Source organism: Thrips palmi, unplaced genomic scaffold, assembly GCF_012932325.1.
Source record: "Thrips palmi isolate BJ-2018 unplaced genomic scaffold, TpBJ-2018v1 HiC_scaffold_19, whole genome shotgun sequence".
Classification (NCBI taxonomy): domain Eukaryota; kingdom Metazoa; phylum Arthropoda; class Insecta; order Thysanoptera; family Thripidae; genus Thrips; species Thrips palmi.
Window position 1 is genome coordinate 12,206,788 of NW_023144628.1, and position 20,723 is coordinate 12,227,510.

The following is a 20,723-nucleotide window of genomic DNA, read 5'->3' on the forward strand; positions in this document are numbered from 1 at the left end:
GCAATTAACTGCTTCTTTTCCTCGTCGCCGAGGTGATCGCTGGCCACGGCACCGCGGCCTCAGGGTTCGTCGCACGGCGGCGTCCTGGAGTGCTCCGCTCCCTCCGCGCCGAGGACGCCGACTACGACGCGTGGCGCCGCCCCGTCACCCCCGCGCCGCGAGGGTCAAGGGTCCCGGCGTTGCGGGCCCGCCGTCTACTCTCCCCCCCCCCCCCCCCGCGCCGCCGCCGGGGAACACAGCGAAGACGCCAACGGAGGGAGTGCGTCGGCTCGCGGAAGCCGCAGGCGCGTCTCACGCCTGGAGAGTAGGCAACTCTTCGTGTCGCTGGTACCCAGACCTCTCCGTACATCCTGTACAGTACCGGCCGCACAACCGGCTTCTCGTTCGCATAACGTGTGCTTTGTTGATCTACTGGGCTGGTGCCGCCTGGTGCCGCTAGTGTGAAAGAATCGTGGTCTCCGTGAGAGCGTAGCCTAGGCAACTAGTGTAGGCAACGGGTGCGTCAGGCTCGTGAAGGGCAAGTATGGCATCGATGCGTTTTCGATTATTCCATTGTTTGTTTCTCATGGACAGAGGCAGGCCCTTCTCTTGCGGGCAGTCATAGGTAGAAAGAACATACGGAAACATTGCAATTTAAAATTAATTTATTAAAAAACGATAACAATTTAAAACATAAACGATTGGCAGGCCGATCTACTTCATGCCGTACTTGTCCTGGAGCTCCTTGACCTTGGCGACGTAGGCGGTCTTGGCGGCCTCCTGGCTGGTGCCCTTCTTGGCGTTCCAGGCGTCCCACTTGGCCTTGCCCTTCAGGTCCAGCATGCCGGGGCGAGCTGAAATAGAGCACGGCATCGGGTCAGACAGGATTCAAATCAGAGAACCCTCCGACTGCGAAGAGTCGGGCATCTGCAATCAATTTGCAATTAAATTGCACTGCCGACGTCAGCCTCACCGGTGTTGACGTCGCCGACGGAGCCCTGCTTGAAGAGGGCGTACAGCTCCAGCAGCTCCTCATTGCTGGGCTGGCTCTTCAGGTTCTTCACGTCCTCGGCGGCCTTCTGGAAGAGCTGCAATCAGAGGCAAACGGGATTAACTCCACTATTCCCGACATTTTGTCGAAAATTGAACCGAAATTTCATCGCCAGCGGGCTCGTCGCGCTCACCTCTTCGGTAGACATGGCGCTCTGGTGATCTAGTTTCCGGGCTGGAAAACAAAAAATAAAACAGTTTTAGAACCGATGACGAGGCCCATCTAGATAGCGGCCGGCCGGCACGGGTAGCAGCACACCGCCATCGTGCGCGCCAGCGATTTGTACTGGAGCGAACGTGACACCGCGCGTGTGGGCCGGAAAATAGCCAACATGAAAATAATTGAGACCTTGAAAAACTGTTTTTTTTTCTTTTTCAGGTAGACAGACGGACAGTAGATCCCATCCCAATGCCAATGCCTTCCGCCTTGATCGGCCTCGGCACGAACTTGTCAAACATTATTCGTCTCTTTGGGGAATGCTTCGGGAACGGTCGGGTCGCGGGGAAACGGGCGACGCCGATTGGCGGGCTGCCGTGCCGTGCCGTGCCCTGCCGTCCGTGGCGTGCCCTGCCGTGCCGCACCGCACCAGCCCTGCCCTACCGCAAGGTCACCAACGGCCCCGCCGTCTGCTCTGGGTCGCGGGGTTATCGCGGCCGCGCCAAAACGTCTCGAACAAGCCGAGCCGACTTTGACAATGACACGGTGACCACTTGGGCGCGAGTTTCCCTCAAACTCGCGTCCTCGGCCGGCGTTTTTCACTGCCGAGGGCGTTATCTGGCGTCGATAGGGCGTTCGCGGCCACGATTAGGGCGTCGTCGGGCTGACGGCTGCCGCACCACGCCACTGCCACAAACTACAAAAACAAGCAACGCGGACCCGACGCGGTCAACTAGACTGGACTTGTGACTGGATCGGAGCCACCTGGGCGACTGGACCCAGTGCCGGCCCAAAACAAAACAAGTGGAGGCGCGGCGCGGCACGCCGGCACCGGCAGACAGACGGCAGACGTCGGCCCGACCCCCACAACAAAATCTAGGGCTTTCCGACGTCTCACGTCGCAGTGGCGTGGGCAGGATTTCTTCGTGGTGCGAACGTGAACGAGGAAAGCAGTGCCGTGGCGTGGCTGGTGTAGACGGGCCTGGCTGAAGGCCCTGAAGGCCGTGTGGCACTGGTACTCACCGGGGAGGCGGGGACGAGGATGAGCCGGAGCGGAGAGCGTGCGGGCGGCGGCGAGGACTGGGACGGACTGGCACTGGCAATCAGCTCGCCGGCGCGGCGCTGGGGCCGGGCGCGTCTGGGCCGGCCAGTGTGTCTAGCTGCTGCTGTGTGTGTGTGAGCGTGTCTGTGTGTGTCTGTGTGAGTGTGTGTGCGTGAGAGAGAGAGAGAGAGAGAGAGAGAGTGTGTCTGTGTGTGTCTGTGTGTGTGTGTGTCTATGTGTGTGTGACAGGCTCGGTGACGTGCCAGTGGAGGGGAAGGGGAAGGGCACTCGCCGGCTCACACCATGGCTCACACCACACACACGTACACAGACACGTCTGTGGCTTGAGGGGCGTGAGCAGGGCAGCAGGGCCAGGTGAGGCAGGCGCCGGTCCTGCGGCCACGTTCCAGTGACACGCGACGAGAAGATTAAGAAAGATATCAATAATTGCCAAACTCGACCGGGAACTTTACCTGGCAGAAATCGAGTGGTGGCTTTGTTTCCTGATGACGCCCATTCATTAGCATTTAGGCATACAGAAATATTTGTTAATGCGTTTCATGAAAATAAAACGGAAGTACTCTGAGGTAAAGGCGGAAAGGTCCTTGTGTGTGTCGTAGGATGGTACTTTTGGCTTCACCAGGTCTCACAGTAGGCCAGAAGACCGGAGGAGGAGGACAAAACTCTAGACGCGCTTTGAGCTCCAGAGTCGCTCGCTAATCAGGCCTCGAACTGAACGTGTGACCCCACCAATGGATTCCTCCACTCTACAAAAAATGTCCTGTCAACGCCGTTAATTTATTACCAATGTTTGCTGTTATGCAATTCACGGCGTTTGCTGTGAACTAGTTCACGGCGTTTACTGTGATCTCGGTTACAGTGTTCACTGTGATCTGGCCACAGTAAACGCCGTGAATTGGAGCCTGATTTGCAGTACTTCGGTGCTCAGCGGCGTCAAACTCACAGTGTTTACTGGGGACCAGATCACAGTGAACACTGTAACCGAGATCACAGTGAACGCCGTGAACTAGTTCACAGCAAACGCTGTGAATTGACCTACAGTGAAAACTGGTAATAAATTAACGGCATTTACAGGACATTTTTGGTAGAGTGTCGTGCGGAGAGCAATCCATTTGGTAGGGTCACACGTTCGGTTCGAGTCCCATTTAGCGACTCTGGAGCTCAACACGCGTCTGGAGTTTTGTCCACCTCCTGCGGTCTTCTGGCCCACTGTGGGTCTGTTTGTAGGCAGCAGCCAACAAAACCCAGACCAGCACATAGCGTCGGTGTCGCCTCGTTGTCGCCCCCTCGCACCTGTTTGCAGGACTTTGGACCCCCGCGCCATGGCTTGTGCTCCTTCGTGTATCTCCTTCTCTCGAACCTTTTTTTTCGCATCCACTTTACCTGTGTTGATAAACCCGCTCTACAAGGAAGCGGTAGAAGCGTGGCGGTAGCTGCTGAGAGCGTAGCGCGTCACCGCACAGTGGGCCAGAAGCCGGTGGGGGCGGCCAAAACTCCAGACGCGTTTTGAGCTCCAGAGTCGCTAAATGAGACTCGATGAGACTCGAACCGAACGTGTGACCCCATCAATGGATTGCTGTCGGAACGAGGAATCCATTGGTGGGGTCACACGTTCGTTTCGAGGCCTGTTTAGCGACTCTGGAGCTCAAAACGCTTCTAGAGTTTTGGCCGCCTCCACCGGCTTCTGGCCCACTGTGCACCGCGGCGCTGCCTGCCTCGCTGCCGCGCCTGGGCGGCAGGCAGCCCCTCGCTCGCGCGTGCGGAATGTGTTGCCGCTGCGGCCCCCAAGGCGGGCTGGCGCGGCGGCACGGCGGCGCGTGGAGCGAAGCAGCAGGTTCCGCATTCGGCCGCCAGGGTCGCTGGCAGCTCGCCGGCGCGCCGGCTTGAACGAGTACGCGAGTACTCATGCGGTGGACCGTTAGCCGGCTTGTGGGTTTTACTACGTCGGCGTGCTCGGGTCCACGATGGGCACCATCTTGGCGGCGTCGCGGTCCACGACCCTGCAGACCGATTCAGAGAGTCGTTTTCGTCGCTCTGTCTCCTTCGCACTCCTGGGGCGTCCTTGTAGGCGCGAGAGAGACAGAGAGACGAAAACGGACTCTGAATCAGTCTGCTGTTATACCATTGTGGGCGTGGGCCCGCAATTAGTCACACATGAGGCGAACGGCATCTCCGGAGCCGCTCGAGCCGCCAAACCGTGGCCCGCGTCCCGGAGAACCACTTTTGCGCCACTTTTCGTTGTTTTCGGAGATAAACAGGGTACCATTCAACAACTCCCATCTGTATGAAAAGCTTTAAATAACGACAATTTTATTTCTGGATTCTTTACAACTAGGAAACAGTAACACAAGCATTCAAGGTACGCATTTTTGAACAGTTTGAGCGGTAGAGAGCTAAATCGTTAATCCGGACAAAAAGACAAGCGCTGCTACCGAAAGGTGATGGATGGATGGATGCCTTTTTCTGCAGCTGCATTGTCTCTGCGCCACGACGCCAGCCTACGCGTGCTTTGCGTGCTTCAAAACTACGAGTGCGGGTACAGGGCGAGCAGCTCGTCCACCTTGGCGATGTAGGCCTCCTTGGCCTCGTCCTGGCCCATCCCCAGCTTGCCCGTCCACGCCTCCCACTTGGCCTTGCCCTTGAGGTCCAGGAGGCCGGGCTTTTCTGCAGGACGAACCAAACAACACGTCAGTTAATTTTTTCGATTTTTCGTGAAGGCGGCGGACGCACAGTGGGCCAGAAGACCGGTGGAGCGGCCAAAATCCTAGACGCGTTTTGAGCTCTAGAGCCGCTAAACAGGACTCGAACCGAGCGTGTGACCCCACCAATGGATTATCCTTGTTATCGGAGAGCAATCCATGGGTGGGGTCACACGTTCGATTCGAGTCCTGTTCAGCGACTCTGGAGCTCAAAACGCGTCTAGAGTCTAGAGTTCGAGGGGGAAATCACTCTTAAAACCTGTGACCCGACTACTCCCTATTACGTTTATTACGCTATTACAGAAAGCTTATTACGCTCGAAAAATATCCAGATTTAGGCTAAAATCGGACCATTATAGGGAAAATTCTAAGAAATTTGGCTATTACGCTATTACTATTACGCGTAATACTAGGAATCGGTGACCCGACTATTACGCGAGTGATTTCCCCCTCGCTAGAGTTTTGGCCGCCTTCACCAGTCTTCTCGCCCACTGTGGGACGTGGCGCACTGCGTACCTGTGGTGTTGTCGCCGATGGAGCCCTGCTTGAAGAGGGCGTACAGCTCCAGCAGCTCGTCGTTGGTCGGCCTCTGCGTCAGGGACTTGACCGTGTCGGCGGCCGCGTTGAACCTCTGTGTGGCAAGGAGTCGCCGTGTCACAACACAAACAAGCGCAAATTCGAAAAGAACACTTGTTGCGCGACTTGGTGCCGGGATGCAGTGGCTCCACTCCGAGCAAACAGCAACCCCCCACCCCCTCCGTTTGTCCTCCGCTCGTGATCCACGTCAGGAAGAGCTTTCTCTCGGAGTAATGATCGCAGCGGGAACGGAACCGCACCACCGCACTGCACGGTTCCCAACTTTGTGGGCCGCGCCTCGGCGCCGCCACACTGCATGAATAGGCAAACCAGGCAAACCTGGCAAATTTCGGCGAACCAGTCCCAGCTTCTTTTACCTCGTCCAGACTCATGGCGGCGGACCTAGCGGGCGACGCTGATTGGCTGACCGGGCCTGGAAAGCAAAGCAGAGAAGCGTTAGCGCGCCGCACAACGGGGAAGGCGTTCGCGCTTGCGTGCCGCAGCGTGCCGCAGCAGGCGGAGCGGCCGGGCGCGCCGGAAGGGGTTGGGAGAGGTCATGGAGACACGACGCCGCCGCACCACGCGGCACCACGCGATGGACGCGCCGCGGAAGAACGAAAAGAGGAACCGTTAACGCTTAAACGTGGGAGAGGATCATTACTGGAACTGGAAAGACTACGGTTTTAAATGTTGTTCCAAGGTATCGATGAAAAATAAAAAAAGAAATCAACTATAAGGGAGAGTGGGGTAATTCCGGACGCTTTTTTTCTTTTTGGTCTTTGAGCTTGAATATGCTTCTTGGGTTTAATGTTATGACAGGAGAGTAAAGTATGGACCTTTACCTTCAAAATGGTATACATGAAAGCCAAATCTCAGCAACGGTTAGGGAGATATAGGCGCCTAAGAAAAACCCTGCACGTGTCCGGAATTGCCCCAGGCTGGGGTAATTCCGGACGACCTATGGGGCAATGCCGGACGACCTTAAAATTTGACACTACTCGAGCTTACTTTCGCTTGTTTTGATGTGAGGCATGCTTTTAGAAGGCGTTCAAGGACATTTGCTGCGAACTGAAGTGTTTGATTATTACTCAAAGCATATTATAAGGAATAATTTCTATCAAAACCCCTAAATTGACAACATTATCTTGAGTTAAGCTCTTAAACATAGCTGCAATGCTATTTTTCGTTCTTTCTTTATCCTTCTTAACGGTGGGGATGCATGTCCACAATTTTGAACCCACTACCTTAACATTATGCGGGAAATTGAAGAAAATAACCCTTATTGTCCGGATTTACCCCACAGGTAGTGAAAACCTTTGATGTTCAACTGTAAGAAAACGGCGAGCCATACAAGCACTCCCGAAACGCCAAAGTAAAGTCCAATGACCATATAATATGATAAAATTTTAGTCATGGGGCTGAACTTGACGGTAAGGTACGATAAGTACATGGAAATACGAGGGAAAGATGCAGCTTTTGCCTATTTTTGATGGTACTCAAATTTCGTGAAGCGACCACAGGCAAACGGTTTGACCTCCTACTTTGGCGATTTGGAATTCTCCTTTTAAACTGATTATCTTCCTCTGTTAGGCGGGCTTTTGAGTTATCTTCACTCAAACCCAGTGAAAATCGAAGTGTCCGGAATTACCCCGTGTCCGGAATTACCCCACTTTCCCTTATTGCACCTATCAGAAGCTAACTTAACTGGCACTTCGAACATGGGGCTGCGCTCAACGTTTTTCTTGACGAGTAGTTCGGATAGCTTCCGAAGCGTTTTCCATCGTTTATGCAAATTTGCGAATTTGAGGCGTGGGAAAGGGCTGGGCCAAGTTTCGGTTCCGAGTTCGGCTCCCGGCCCCGCGGGCTGCGGGCGGCCGCGAGGCGCGCCGAAGCCGAAGCGATACCGCAGAGCAGGCAGCGACGCAGCGACGTGCAGATCAAGTGTAACGTAGAAAAACAAAAATCCCTCCCTGAGGAATAATAGGTGGGGTGGCACGGCAGGCAGGAAGACACCCGCCTTGCGTAAGTGTGCAGAGGTGTGTGTGTGTGTGTGTGAGAGAGAGAGAGAGAGAGAGAGAGAGTGCGCGCGCTTGCAAGTGACACCGGTCGACGCCCCCCTCGTGAAGCGAAGGGGGTCTTCCGCGGGGTCGGAAAACGAAAACAACAGAATGCATTTCCCACGTTCAACAACAACAACAGCCCGGTAGTTGAAACGACAAGTGCGGTGACACCACTGTACTGCACTGTGAAGTGTACGCCACCGGCCGCGGCGCCTCGCGCCTCGTTGCTCAATCGCTCAATTGATTCACTTCCATGATTATCGCTCCCTATGAATTACTCCCATGATTTCCATGCGGCATAACGGCGTCGGGGTGTCCGTTCGCCAAAAAGCAGCGAAGGCAGCGGCCGTGCGGTACGCGCCACGCGCAGACCAGACAGCGTGGCTGTTAGCGCGCGATGGAGCTTCTACGGTTTCCTGGCCGTCGGGCCGTCTGGCCGCGCACTTTTCTGGGAATCCACTGCGCTTCCGCTGCTTCCGCTCCAGTCTAGAGAGCACCGCGTTTCGTTTCACATGTTTCACATACGGCACCGCCATTCTTTCCACCTGCCGGCCTGCCGGGCCGCGAGTCGCCACACAGTGGGCCAGAAGACCGGTGGAGGCGGCCAAAACTCTAGACGCGTTTTGAGCTCCAGAGTCGCTGAATGGGACTCGAACCGAACGTGTGACCCCACCAATGAACTGCTCTCCGAACGAGGAATCCATTGGTGGGGTCACACGTTCGGTTCGAGTCCCATTCAGCGACTCTGGAGCTCAAAACGCGTCTAGAGTTTGCCAACTCCACCGGTCTTCTGGCCCACTGTGCGCCACGCGCACCACCACACTGCCCTATCGGGTAGCGCTATCTTGTCCGGGCGACAAGACAATACCAGACCGGCCCGCCCTTTTAACGATTCCACCCAATGCCACGCCACAAAGTTGTGGTTACACACGCACTTCTGTTTCATAGCGCGGGTTTGGCACCGCGTACTTGTGGCCCTCAGCGCCTGTGAGGTAGGCCGCCGGCTCGTCTCGCAGCACACCGCTGTGGAGGCGGTGGCCTACCTTGCGCCTATGGAGCCCGACAGGGGCGAGGTAGGCCACCGTCTGCACAGCGGTGCGTTGCGAATGGGCTGGTGGTCTACCTCCCAGGCGCTATTGCGATTGCGATTAATGCCTGGACCACAAATGATCGTCTGGCTTTCGGGCCCGCCCGGCCATGTCGGTGATACACCAGCACGTGACGGGGCGTCCCTACTGAGAGGAGTGGTTTTCTCGGTAGACCGGGTGGGGGCCAAAAGGCGGGCGGCTGCGACACTTTCAAGTTGAATCGTTGAATTAGTCCCACGATGGTCACCTTGCCGCAGTCAATGCCGCCGTAACCGCAGCAGTTCGGGTGGCCGGCAAAGTCAGGCCCCTCGGTAGCGACCTTGAGTAGCCGCCTAGTTTGTGGCCAACATCCCCCCTCCCCTTGCAGCTGCACGAACGCCGTGGAAGATGCTTTCGGATACGAATCGCCGCCCCTCAAGAGCAGGGCCTCGAAAGGGGCGCACAAAACACTGCGGCCGTCGCTCCCGGCACGGCCCTGCTCTGGATAATATGCCAAATCCCCCGACCGCCACCCCGCGTCTCCGTGCACGGCGTGCCCGCCAACTTCGATATCTGCAGTTCAAAGACCCTTGCCCCTCCGGCAAAACTTACTTCGCGCACCACAAAGTGAGCGGAGACAGGCCGGCTGGCTCGGAGCGCTGGAGCGTCTGGAGGGCTGGAGGGCCGATGCCCATTAAATTTCGAGTGGAGCGCACGGCTACAGTGTTTTCCGCGCGAGAAGCCGTACCTGCAGGCCGGGCACGCGAGGCTCTCCTCGCCGCAAACTCTTGCCCCGCCCGCCCCGCCCCGCCCCGCCCGCATCGGTTACTATGATTTCACCGGCTCGCCTAGCGCAGGCTCCAGGCTCCAGCGCGGCGCCGCCGGCGTGCCTACATTTCCCGCCGGCTTCCGCGCGCCGCAGCACAGGGGGCCAGAAGACCGGTGGAGGCGGCCAAAACTCCAGGCGCGTTTTGAGGTCCAGAGTCGCTACATGGGCTCGAACCGAACGTGTGACCCCACCAATGGATTCCTCGTTCGGAGAGCAAGCCATTGGTGGGGTCACGCGTTCGGTTCGAGTCCCATTTAGCGACTTTGGAGCTCAAAACGCGCCTGGAGTTTTGGCCGCCTCCACCGGTCTTCTGGCCCACTGTGCGCCGGTTCACAAAGAGGCGATTATGCCGCGCCAAATTCCCCACTCTTAGACGGGCTGCATAAATTTGTCGGGAATTGTAGGGCCACCCTCGCCTTCCGCATCCTCCAGCCACCCCGCGTTCGCGACACACTCCGGACTCCAGCGGCTGGCTTGGCTGGCTCCAGACTCCAGGAGGGCGGCGACCTGTCCAGGTGCCGCGTCCGGCCCGGGTGGGCTCTCCCTCCCTCTTCTACTTCAAAGCGTCACTTACAAACAGCCTCGCACATAAAATTAAGAAATCCATAAAGGCGGGTGCGTTTCATTCGAAATGATTTCACCAAAACAATCGAGCGATCGGAAACCTCCAAAAAACACGCTTGCGCGGCAGAGCCTTTCCTGAAGCATTTTAGGGCCGCGGTGCGTAATGAAGTCGGAAAGTCGGTAGATCGACCCGTTCATGCATAAGACAAAGAGACAAAGCCGGATGCAAATTGCCGGATTAGAAATTAAAGACAAGTAAAAGACAAGGCTAAGCCATGGCTAAGCGCTCCCGCCACTATCAGTTCCCAGATCTTTAACGTCGAAAAAAAGAAAAAAAACGTTAACGCTAACGCTAACGTGAAAGCAGATGATACTTATGAGAATGTTTATTGAAATGTATGAATGTGACATTTTGTCAATTTCTTTCAAAGAGTAAACACTCGGAACTCTTTTTTTGACAAATTTCTTACGCATGGTAATTCATGAAAATGTCAATTTTAGTATAACTTTTGAATATCCTAACGTGCCATTGTTTTGTGTTAAACATGTTCGCAATGACGGTGGGACACTCATATGTCCGATACCACTTGTGTTGGGTATCACTTTCGTTGTTTCAACGCAAGGATGCACAATTTGGTGGCTAATCACATAAATACTCAATACCCGTAAAAGTTGTGTTCTGTACTAGGGCAAGGCGCCTTGCGGTACGCGGCGTGTCAGCCTCATCTCCAAGCGGGGCCGGCCGGCTGGCGCGCCACCCGAACCCGACCTCAAGATAGATAAGCAAGAAGAGCGCACACTGCCGACTGCCGACGCGCCGCTTCTCGAGAGGGACAGGGGTTCGGGGGGGGGAGGGGGGGCGCTGCACTATGCACTCAAGGCTCAAGTGCGAGTGTGTGTAGACTGCTGCGGGGTGTGGCGGGGCGCGGCGGGACGTGGCGTCTCGGCAAGGGAATGGGCGAGGGGGGCAGCTACGCGATGCGTGCTAGCAGCGTCTCGTAACGACGCGCAACGCGAGGGACGCACTTCATGAGTACTAGAGAGCTGGGTGTCGAGGTTATACGCCGCGCGCGCAACCCGAGCCCCCGCAGCACCCCCGATTCATTGAGCGGCGCGAGCGCGGCGCGGCGCGGCGCGGCGCGGCACGCTGCGGGCCCTCCGCTCATAATCTTCTAGGCAGGCTAGCCAGCCGCTGCCTTGCCAGCGAGACGCTCGGCCTCTTCTAGGCTTGCTAGTCAGGCAACGAGGCAACTGCTGCCTGGCTAGCCGGAAACTCGGTACTCTCTGCACGAGAGTACAAGCACGCTGATACGTGAACGTATCATCTGCTAAAAACCGCGGCTTCTGCGGAATTAAAAGGCAGCATTGGTCGCGGAATTTTGTCGGGATTGAACAAAAATCTGAGGTGCAGCACAGCACACGTCGCAGTGAGAGACTCGTCACTTCGTCACCGTCGCTAAATTCATTTTCGTTTCGATACAGAGTGAACGATTTACATCCCAGCACCAGCTCTGCCTACAGTTTTGAATCGAAAATTAGTGTTGTGGTTGGGAACTTGTTCTTGGCTTCTAAAGCAACACCGAACGGTGGTACGGAAAAGGGGAGCCGGGGCGCCGGTGCCGGGTAGAAGGTAGTACCACTCTGAGTGCTTCCGAGCCGAGTCAAGCCGAGCCACTCACCTGTTGAGATGAGGCGGGTAGCGGTGCCGGCTTGCGACTGTGCTGCCGGCCTGCCGGGCCTGCCGCTCCGGTAAGAGTTGCAGGGCTCGGCGCGGGCAGCGCGGGCCGAGGGGCGGGAAGCGCGGCGGGGCGGAGCGGGCGGGGCGTGGCGGGGCGTGGGCGTGGCGGGGCGGGGCGGGGCGGGGGGGTTCGGGGCGGGGCGGGGCGTGGCGTGGCGGAGCGGGGCGGAGCGGGGCGGGCGGGCGGGGCGGGGGGGGCGGGGCGGGCGGGGGCGGGGTGGGGCGGGTAGCGATGTAGTTCAACTACCGCCGGGCCGGCCGCGCCGACGCCGACCCTTCTTCGCGTTGCCATCCAGTGCACGGCCCGGCGCGCTTCGCGGCTTCCCTTCGCGCTGCCGCGCTGCTGGACCTCGGCCAAGGCCAGGAAGGCCAGGAAGGCCAGGAAGGCCTGGACAGGACAGGGAGGCAGTGGCGTGCGCAGACATTTTGAAAGAGCGGGCAGGCCATGCTATTTGCCCACTTACAGGGGGAAAGAGACGCAGTTTGCCTACCTTCCAGGCGGCTGTCTAGTGGCCAAAGGGGGAGGGGTTCATGACCCCCCTGACACACACACACACACACACACACACACACACACACACACACACCCTGCGCACGTAACTGCAGGGAGGGGAAGGGGTGATGGCACCTTGAAAGGCAGGCAAAATGCCTCACTTTTCCCCTGTCAGTCGGCAAAAAGTGCTGCTTTGCTGCTTGCGATAGAAGTCTTTGGATCCACCACTGCGCCAGGAAGTCCAGGATGACTTGCTACGCCATGGCGTTCCCGGGCATTCCCTGCAGTCACAGCCTGAGGGGCGGGTCACGTGGTACTGCGTGGCGTACGCAGGACGCCGTGCCCACAGTCCAGTGGCGTCGCCTGCCTAGACAAACGCGGCGAGGCGCAGCATTATCGAAGCCTCGGTACAGCGGCGCGGCCGGGCACGGCAGTGCGGCACAAAGCCCCAGAGCTCTGAATGGAGCCGCTCGCGCGCGTTCCGGCCCGCGCCGCACGCGCACGCCACTGCACGCCACGCGCACGCGGCGGCCGGATAAGGCTCCGCCGAGCTCCGCGATGTTTTGGCCAAGAGGCACGGCCGGCGACTGTTTTCCTCTCTCGGACGAACAGAGTCAACGCCCCCCTCCTCCCACTTGAGGGCGCACGTTCGTCTCCGCAGATGCGCGGGGTTGAACGGCGTGTTAACACTTTGTTCTAACTTTGCAGGAGAAAGTGAAGGTGGGCATTCCCTCGCGCCCCGACGTCCCGACGGCCGAGGTTTGAAAATGGCGCGGGGCTGTGTGGCGCTCCTGGCCGACCGACAACTCATTGGCTGGTGCGAGAATATCCAATCCTATTGGATAGCATATTGCGTTGCATTGCTTAGCACCGACACCAATATTTACTCGTCTGAATCAGAATCCGAAAATCGGTGCTGTGTGTAATTGTCAACATGAATGTTGATTAACGTGAAAGCTAATTTTCACAAAACTGGGCTGTGCCAACCTCAATGTTTTGAAAAAGTAGGGAGTGAAATCCAAAACAAACATGACGTCAGGATGTTTGAACGACCAAAGAAAAAGGCGGCAGGAGCAGTGGGGGGGGGGGGATCTTGTACCACCAACCTGAAACCATAAAGACCGAGTTTTTCGGGAGAGAATAAGTCGACGCAGACTATCTCTTTGGGCCGAAATATACTATACTATTTTCATGTATCTTTCTTTTTCATTTTATTCCCATACTTTGGACTATTAAATGCAGTCTGTATTTTTGAAGTGATGCCAGTTTAAATTGGGGGGAGTAGTTGCAGCCCTGCTTTTGGAGGGACTTGGCGTTGTTTGGCAACAAACAACAGGTTTTTAGCAGTTTTTAGACAATTTTTCACTTAAAAGTTAGTTGGTCCGTTCGAAAATGAGTCCGAAACAGCACGCAAGATGTAGAGTTATTGGCTGCAACAATCAGAAGACAAATCCACCACCTAAAACGGGCATGTTTCTTGTTCCAAGTAGTGCACCTCGTGAAGTGTGAGTTAACCTAATATTTTGTGATAGTTTTTGTGGATAAATGTTGCTAATTATTATTAATGCAATGTCATATTTTTCTAGATTTGAAAAATGGGTTCAACTTACTGGTAACGAGGAACTGTGTGAGATACCGATTGATCATTTAAAGAGAAATTTGCGGATTTGTGAGCGGCATTTTCTCCCTAACCAAGTGTCTCCTCCGACTTCTAAGATCAAGAGGCTGCTGCAGCGGGGGATTGCCTCCGTAGTTCCCACCCAATTTCTGACAACCACGTTCCCATTACCTGTGGAAGAATTGACCAGTGGAGACAAAGCGAGCATTATCGGAGGGCATTCTCGAATAATGCATCAGAGCCCCCTGATCCTTGTTACCAGCCCAAGGCTTCAGACATCCCATCGGATGAAGTTCCGACAGGAATGCAAGGTTTGAGTGCTACCTCTTTTTTAAATTATTTTTTCTGGAGAAGTCTATGCTCGGTAGCATAAAATTGATCTCACTGCTTTGGGCCATTCTCGGACTCCTACAAGAGCCGAGAAAATTCTTTCCAAGCCCACCAAAATTTGTTATTGTTCACCTAGGGATTGATATGACACTACTGACATCTTGTTCTAATTGTCATTCATGTATTGTCACAATCTTTTTTGTTTGCTTTTGCTTATGCTTTATATTTGCCTCTCATTTTTATTGTGTTAGTGTTGTGCTTCCAGTGTTGTTTGTCTTGATCCTGAGACAGTTTGTTTGTGGGACGTGCCCAGTGTTTCTGACACAGGTGTCTTTCGCAGGAACTAATGAGTGGGAAGAAGGTAGTGAGGCACCCACTAAGGAGTGGGTGCCTCACTACATGGTGACTCAGCTTGGAAATGGGCTGTTCGCAATACCAGGCCTCTTCATGGAAATACCGGTAAGCAGCTGTCTTTACCATCTTCTCTGTGACTTTTGGATGGGTCATGCTACATGTAATAATTTTCCTTCTTTCCTTTGTTTATTAGGAATTGAAGTGAAGTGCAAGGCTGCTGAACACCACTGAGTGCTCTTCTGACCAATCTTACTGATTCTGTGGGCAGGAGCCGCAGTGAGGCCCCCCCCCTCCCCCTCCAATGTGTCCAGCGGCGAAGTGCTGTCACCAGGCTGTCATCTCGAAATGTTTTGTTTACTTTAGACTTCCATGAAATCAAAATGCCCAACTTCTGTGCTCTGTTGGCCTGCCTCAATCTCGCAGAAGTATCAAAACTCATCCAGGTAAAAGAGAAACTGATCAATGAAGCCTTGACAGTTTCAAATTGTTAATGCCCAATACTGGCTTTGGAGTGGTTTACTGACTCAAGCGGCCCAGTGTGGTTTTGATGGGTGACCGTCCCTTAGTTCAGTTCCAAGGCATCTTCAGTCCGTACAATCTCAATTGTCACAGTGATAAATTTTGTTTTTGCAAGAGAAAATCTCTCCTTTATGTCACATAGTCAAAAGTGATAGTCGTCCACATCAATGAGCACAGCAAATGGCTTGTATCCTGTGCATTTTCTGAAGTTATATAATAAAACGTGTTAAATAATCTTTGACATTTATGTTTCTAGACAAATCTCTCCCTTTTGTTGACCTTGGCATAAAAGAGGGTAGAGATTATTTTTGGTCAAAGACCAAGGAATCATTCAAATATGTGTATAAGCATTATTTAGATCAAGTGTACTGGGTTATGAAAGCAGATGATGATATGTGAGTACTGCTTCTTCATAGTTCAAAATACATATAATAATGAACTTTAACATTTGAAACACTGTAATCTTGTATATAACTTTCACGTATGTCATTGTTGAAATTTTGTGTGCCATGCTCTCGCTCTCTGTTTACAACCCAACCGACCCTATATATTTGGGTTGCAGATTCAAGCCATTTTTTAAACAAGGATATATGATGGTGCAGGTATTTTGAATCTTAATCTTATCTCAACTTAGGGGTGACATCATCACCTCAATGCCAATGCATAATGCTTTTCCATAGCCGACCTTTTTATTTAAGAAAATAATGTAAGTGTAACGCTTGTCACAGGCTACGTTTTAAGCGGAGAAGCAGTTCGTATTTGTGGAAATAGGAATTCCCGACAAGGATAAATGTCGTCAGGATCATGGAGGGGCAGAGGATGTGGAAATTGGTATGTATTCCATACACTCTAGATGTGTTTGTTTCATTTGTTTTTCTTCATTTTATGAAAAGTTTCTGTGGAAGCTCCTCTGGTAGTGATGTGTACAATATTAAATTATTTTTTTTCAGGCATATGCTTAGAACAGGTTGATGTTAAAGCTGGAGATTCTCGTGATCCTCAAGGGAGAGGTAGATTCTTTCCCTTTGTCCCGAATCATCACATCACAGTGGGACACGTAGACAAAAATTTCTGGTACTGGGACTACATTTACTATCCAGTCAAAGAGGTATGAATATGAATAGTGATACAAATAAAATCATGAACATTACACAAGTATAATAATAATTAACATTCAATTAAATTTTTCCTAGGGCTTGGAGTGCTGCTCAGATAGTGCCATATCATTCCACTATGTTTCACCTCACCAGTTATATGTTCTGGAGTATCTTATTTATCATTTGAGGCCATATGGTATCAACCATTCTGTAGATCTACCAACCGAGCATGCTGCTGAAAATTCAAGTGTAGTGCCTGCCTTGTCTTCAGCAAACTCATCAACATTATCATGACTATCTGCTCTTTCTACCGTTAGCAAAACCGAACTGGAGTTTTTGTAAACTCTGGATGTGGAATATTAAAAATCCAAACTTGTTTACTTTTACAAGAAGAATTTAAAAATACTTGTAAGATAGGTAAGAATTTCTGGTAGCTTGCTCACTTGAACAAAACTAAGACGAAGTTGTAAATGGTGCTGTATGTTGAGAGTTGAGATTCTCTTGTATTATGTTCCTGTCAGGTTGCATCAATTATTTAGAGCATATTTAATACCATAAGACTTAATTTTTGTGATAGAGGTAGATTTTCCCAGTGTACTAAAATGCTATTAATGTGCAAGCTTCTCTGACTTTTTATCATGTTCTATTATTGACAGAAATTTTAAAATTATTTCCATTACTTTTCCAATGCTCAGTCTTAATATTTTAGTGACAATGTAATCTTTTGACGGTACTAAACCACTCCGAGTTGGCATTCCTGTATGTAATGACCACAATTCGACGCCTCCTAACAGAATAATCCTAACTGTCAGTGCTGATCCAAGACAATCCTAACTTTCAGCGCAGATTGTACGATGTAACAAGCTATCTCTTATAAAATTTTGTGACGCCAACATGCTGCTTCAAATTTCTTGGCAATAACCTTGCATATAAATGTGGAAGCTGTATTTCAGTGATGTTATGATTCGCTGCTTTGGACTGAAGAGAGCTAATGAGCAGTTTTAGCCTCCTCTAAAAACCTCTGAGCAGTTAGGATTGTCTTGGATCAGCACTGACAGTTAGGATTATTCTATTAGGAAGCGTCGAATTGTGCTGTAGCAAAGTTAATTTTTGCATTGTATTTTTGTAAAGTCAGTTTTTACTTTTTCTGATTGATGAAATGATGTAACTACTTCCACTATTATTATTATTATTATTATTATTATTATTTTTATTTTATTTACTAGTCATTTATACTGTACTTATATGATTACCTGAATTATTTCTTTAAAAATGAGTGCAGTTTAGGATGGGTGAGACTTTCATGCCTGATTACTTTCCTCTGATGTCATATGCTACTGCCTCTTCCTTTGAAAGATACTGCATTTTAATCTCACTCAAACTTGGTTTGAAAAGTTGCCTGTATGTTCCTGAAAATTTAATGCTCATTGACTGGCTCATATTATGGCTCATGTTAACTGTTCTATTGTCAATTCATGGCATGTAAAAATCATTCTTTAACCATTTGTTTTTGTAGCACTCACACTTCAAAGAGTTTTCACATTTTTATCAATCAAAGAGAAGAGGTAGGGCAGAGAAAAACTCTTTTTATTTTGCTTTTGTTATGCCAGAGTTGTGAATGGATCTTTTGCTGGATGTGTTCTTTCATTCTTTCTCTATGGTTTCATTTCTGTCTTTTAATGTTCCAAATGAGTGGGAAGTAAATACTTATGCTAACATTTCATTGCATTTCACCCAAAGACTTTGGACCAAAGTGAACTTGTTAAGTTGCCTATTTTTTATCTTATACTTTTGGAGGGTCTAACCCTTTTCTTTCTCATTCTTCAGGGATGCTCTATTTTCTAATACTAGGAGTTCCGTACCTACTTAAAATTTTTATGCTGTAGTTCATAGCAGACTACACTAACATTCATTGCTATTGTTGAAATATTTTAACAATTCTAAATGGTTTTTGTTATGTGATCAATTTGTTGAAGTTGTTAAGATGGTAGGGGAGGGGAGAAATTATATTGTATCATGTGAAATATTATATCACATTTTTTAAAAACGTAGCACTACCTTGAAACTCAGCACACGAAATCTGCATCAAAAGACTTTGTAAACTTCGGTAAGTGGCTGTTGAACAAAAAGTATCTCGATAGTTTTGCAGGATTTTTCTGTACCAAACGTCATGAAACTCGTCATTTTAGACTACTTTCCATATTTTTTAACTATGGGGATCAATTTTCTTATTTAAAGTTCCTTCAGCAATGAGTAATGCTCTAGTCTCTGGCAAAAAGGCTACAAATATGTGTGATATATCTGCCTTGTGTACTGTGTGCTTTGTTGACTGAGGTAATCATGATTAAATTTTCGACGCCTCCTAATAGAATAATCCTAACTGTCAGTGCTGATCCAAGACAATCCTAACTGTCAGTGCAGATTGTACGACGTAAAAAGCTATTTCTTATAAAATTCTGTGACACCAACATGCTGCTCCAAATTTCTTGGCAATGGACTTGTTAAAAAGTATAAACCTTGCATATAAATGTGGAAGCTGTATTTCAGTGATATCATGACTCACTGCTTTGGACTGAAGAGAGCTAATGAGCAGTTTTAGCTTCCTCTGAAACCTCTGAGCAGTTAGGATTGTCTTGGATCAGCACTGACAGTTAGGATTATTCTGTTAGGAGGCGTCGATTAAATGTCACTTGCAATATTGTAACAATAATGTATGTGCCATATATTCAAATAAAACATATATGTGGCATGGACCTGGAACCCAAGTCACCCAAGCTTACAATCTCCATTTAAGCCACACCTCTCCATGACCCTCACCAATTCTTCTGACATTTTTGGAGCTTGTTAGACATCTAAAGAGAAGCCAAATGCCAAATTTCCCAATCCGGGAAAATTTTATCAGCTAAGATGCAGGTAGTTTTAGTTTGACCTTTAGAGTAAAAACAAAATGTAACCATGACTTCAAAAGGTAAAACATCTCCTCAAACAAAGACATTACTCTGGTAATGTCAGAGGCAATGTAGAGGCAGTGTGACATAAGGTCTTACGATACCATAATTGAACATTATGTTATTGTCTTGCAACTAAAATTTATTCTAAGGCACTAAGTTCCTCACATTGAAAATGCTACATTTAATCATTACTGCAATTTCCAGACAGCATGACTTAAGAGTATTGTCACAAATTATTAGACACATTTCCATCATAAGTAACGATTTAAAACTATCTAATGGTCATGAGTTGCAAGCCAGCTGGCTTTTGGCACATAAATTTGAAAAGTAATGGCAATGTAAGGCTTTCAACCAATAATGTCTACTAAAAAGCATGTATATGAGCAATTTAGACAGTTCCACAAAGTTAATGCTCTGGTCACAATCAACAAACACTGTGTGAAAGGTCAGTAATACAAAACTCAAAACTTCTAAACATGTGAGGAAAGGTAAGAGAGCAAATAATGAAAATACTACAGTTAGACTTTTCTATTAGAAATGAAAATGGAAAGCATCAAAAGGCTGACAAGGCTGAGGAGCGTCACAAAATAGACAGCATGACAGCAGTTGGAATTGTAGCCATCGTCACAATTAATATTATCTATATAGGATTGCAAAAATAAAATGCAAAAAATTGCAAATTTAAAAGGTCTACATAGGTACGTGTGTACCAGTATACACAAGAAATAAAATGAAATTGGATTAAGGGAGGCTCAGTATGGTATATTTTCCAAGCAAGGAAATTACTTGAAGGGAACACTCCGGTGTCAACAAAAAATACAACGAAACACAAATGTAACTACCAAATACATACAATCATAAGGCACTGAAGTAAGATTATCTGTTAGCAACCTTGACTTGAAATTGGTATCGGACTTGCTCCAACACAAACTATTTTTTACTCGTTGTTTACACACCACACACTAACATACAAAAAGCTATGTGAAGAGAACGAGTATTGTTTTCAAAAATGAGTTTTGGGGGGACATTATTCATCTCAGATCTTACAGCATGTGGGAAAATGAGAGTGGTATCATTTGAAAGATGGAGTGTCAGTCGCTGTTTTCTCTTGTTTTCCAACGAAGATCCATGAAACTTTGTCGGGCTTTAGAACACTATTAAAGGTGCTTTCCAGATTCTTCTGGCCAAAATCCATGAGTGCATACGTTAAACTAACAATCAAAATCTGTCAAAAAAGTAACAAAATCTTGCACCGAACCGCAATTTTGTGACGACCCCCTCCCCTCTCCTCTTGCACATCCTGGCGTGCGCAGGGGGGGGGGGGGGGGGGTCAGGGGGGTCATGACCCCCCCTTTTGGCCACTAGACAGCCGCCTGGAAGGTAGGCAAATTGCGTCACTTTCCCCCTGTAAGTAGGCAAACAGCATGGACTGACCCCTCCCTTTCAAAATTTCTGCGCACGCCACTGTAGCCATCCACGACCTCCCCCCGACTCCCCTTGCCCGCTCTGGACACACCGAACACACCGTGCGCCGAACCAGCCGAACCGAACCATCTTCCCCTCCTTCCTGGAGACGACT

General features: G+C 50.5%; 3 protein-coding genes and 1 pseudogene across 4 annotated transcripts; 2 read left to right on the forward strand and 2 right to left on the reverse strand.

The window, feature by feature from the left end:
• Positions 1-626: 626 nt before the first annotated feature.
• On the reverse strand, positions 627-2,331 carry LOC117646371 (acyl-CoA-binding protein-like). Its single transcript, XM_034387250.1, has 4 exons — positions 2,210-2,331; positions 1,164-1,204; positions 953-1,067; positions 627-833 (listed from the first exon to the last, which is right to left on the reverse strand). The coding sequence occupies exons 2-4, from the start codon at positions 1,176-1,178 to the stop codon at positions 694-696; spliced, it is 270 nt and encodes an 89-aa protein (XP_034243141.1). The 5' UTR covers positions 1,179-1,204; positions 2,210-2,331; the 3' UTR covers positions 627-693.
• A 2,199-nt stretch (positions 2,332-4,530) lies between these two features.
• Positions 4,531-11,817, reverse strand: LOC117646372 (acyl-CoA-binding protein homolog 1-like). The gene is made up of 4 exons (XM_034387251.1): positions 11,724-11,817; positions 5,902-5,957; positions 5,465-5,579; positions 4,531-4,913 (listed from the first exon to the last, which is right to left on the reverse strand). The coding sequence occupies exons 2-4, from the start codon at positions 5,914-5,916 to the stop codon at positions 4,774-4,776; spliced, it is 270 nt and encodes an 89-aa protein (XP_034243142.1). The 5' UTR covers positions 5,917-5,957; positions 11,724-11,817; the 3' UTR covers positions 4,531-4,773.
• A 1,731-nt stretch (positions 11,818-13,548) lies between these two features.
• On the forward strand, positions 13,549-15,904 carry LOC117646141. Of its 2 annotated transcripts, none has more exons than XM_034386873.1 (5): positions 13,549-13,780; positions 13,862-14,204; positions 14,564-14,682; positions 14,771-15,020; positions 15,825-15,904. In XM_034386873.1, the coding sequence occupies exons 1-3, from the start codon at positions 13,668-13,670 to the stop codon at positions 14,627-14,629; spliced, it is 522 nt and encodes a 173-aa protein (XP_034242764.1). In that variant the 5' UTR covers positions 13,549-13,667; the 3' UTR covers positions 14,630-14,682; positions 14,771-15,020; positions 15,825-15,904. The 2 variants fall into 2 exon arrangements, with proteins under 2 accessions (XP_034242764.1, XP_034242763.1); XM_034386872.1 differs by lacking the exon at positions 15,825-15,904 and adding an exon at positions 15,353-15,488.
• On the forward strand, positions 14,958-18,962 carry LOC117646348 (annotated as a pseudogene).
• Positions 18,963-20,723: the final 1,761 nt, after the last annotated feature.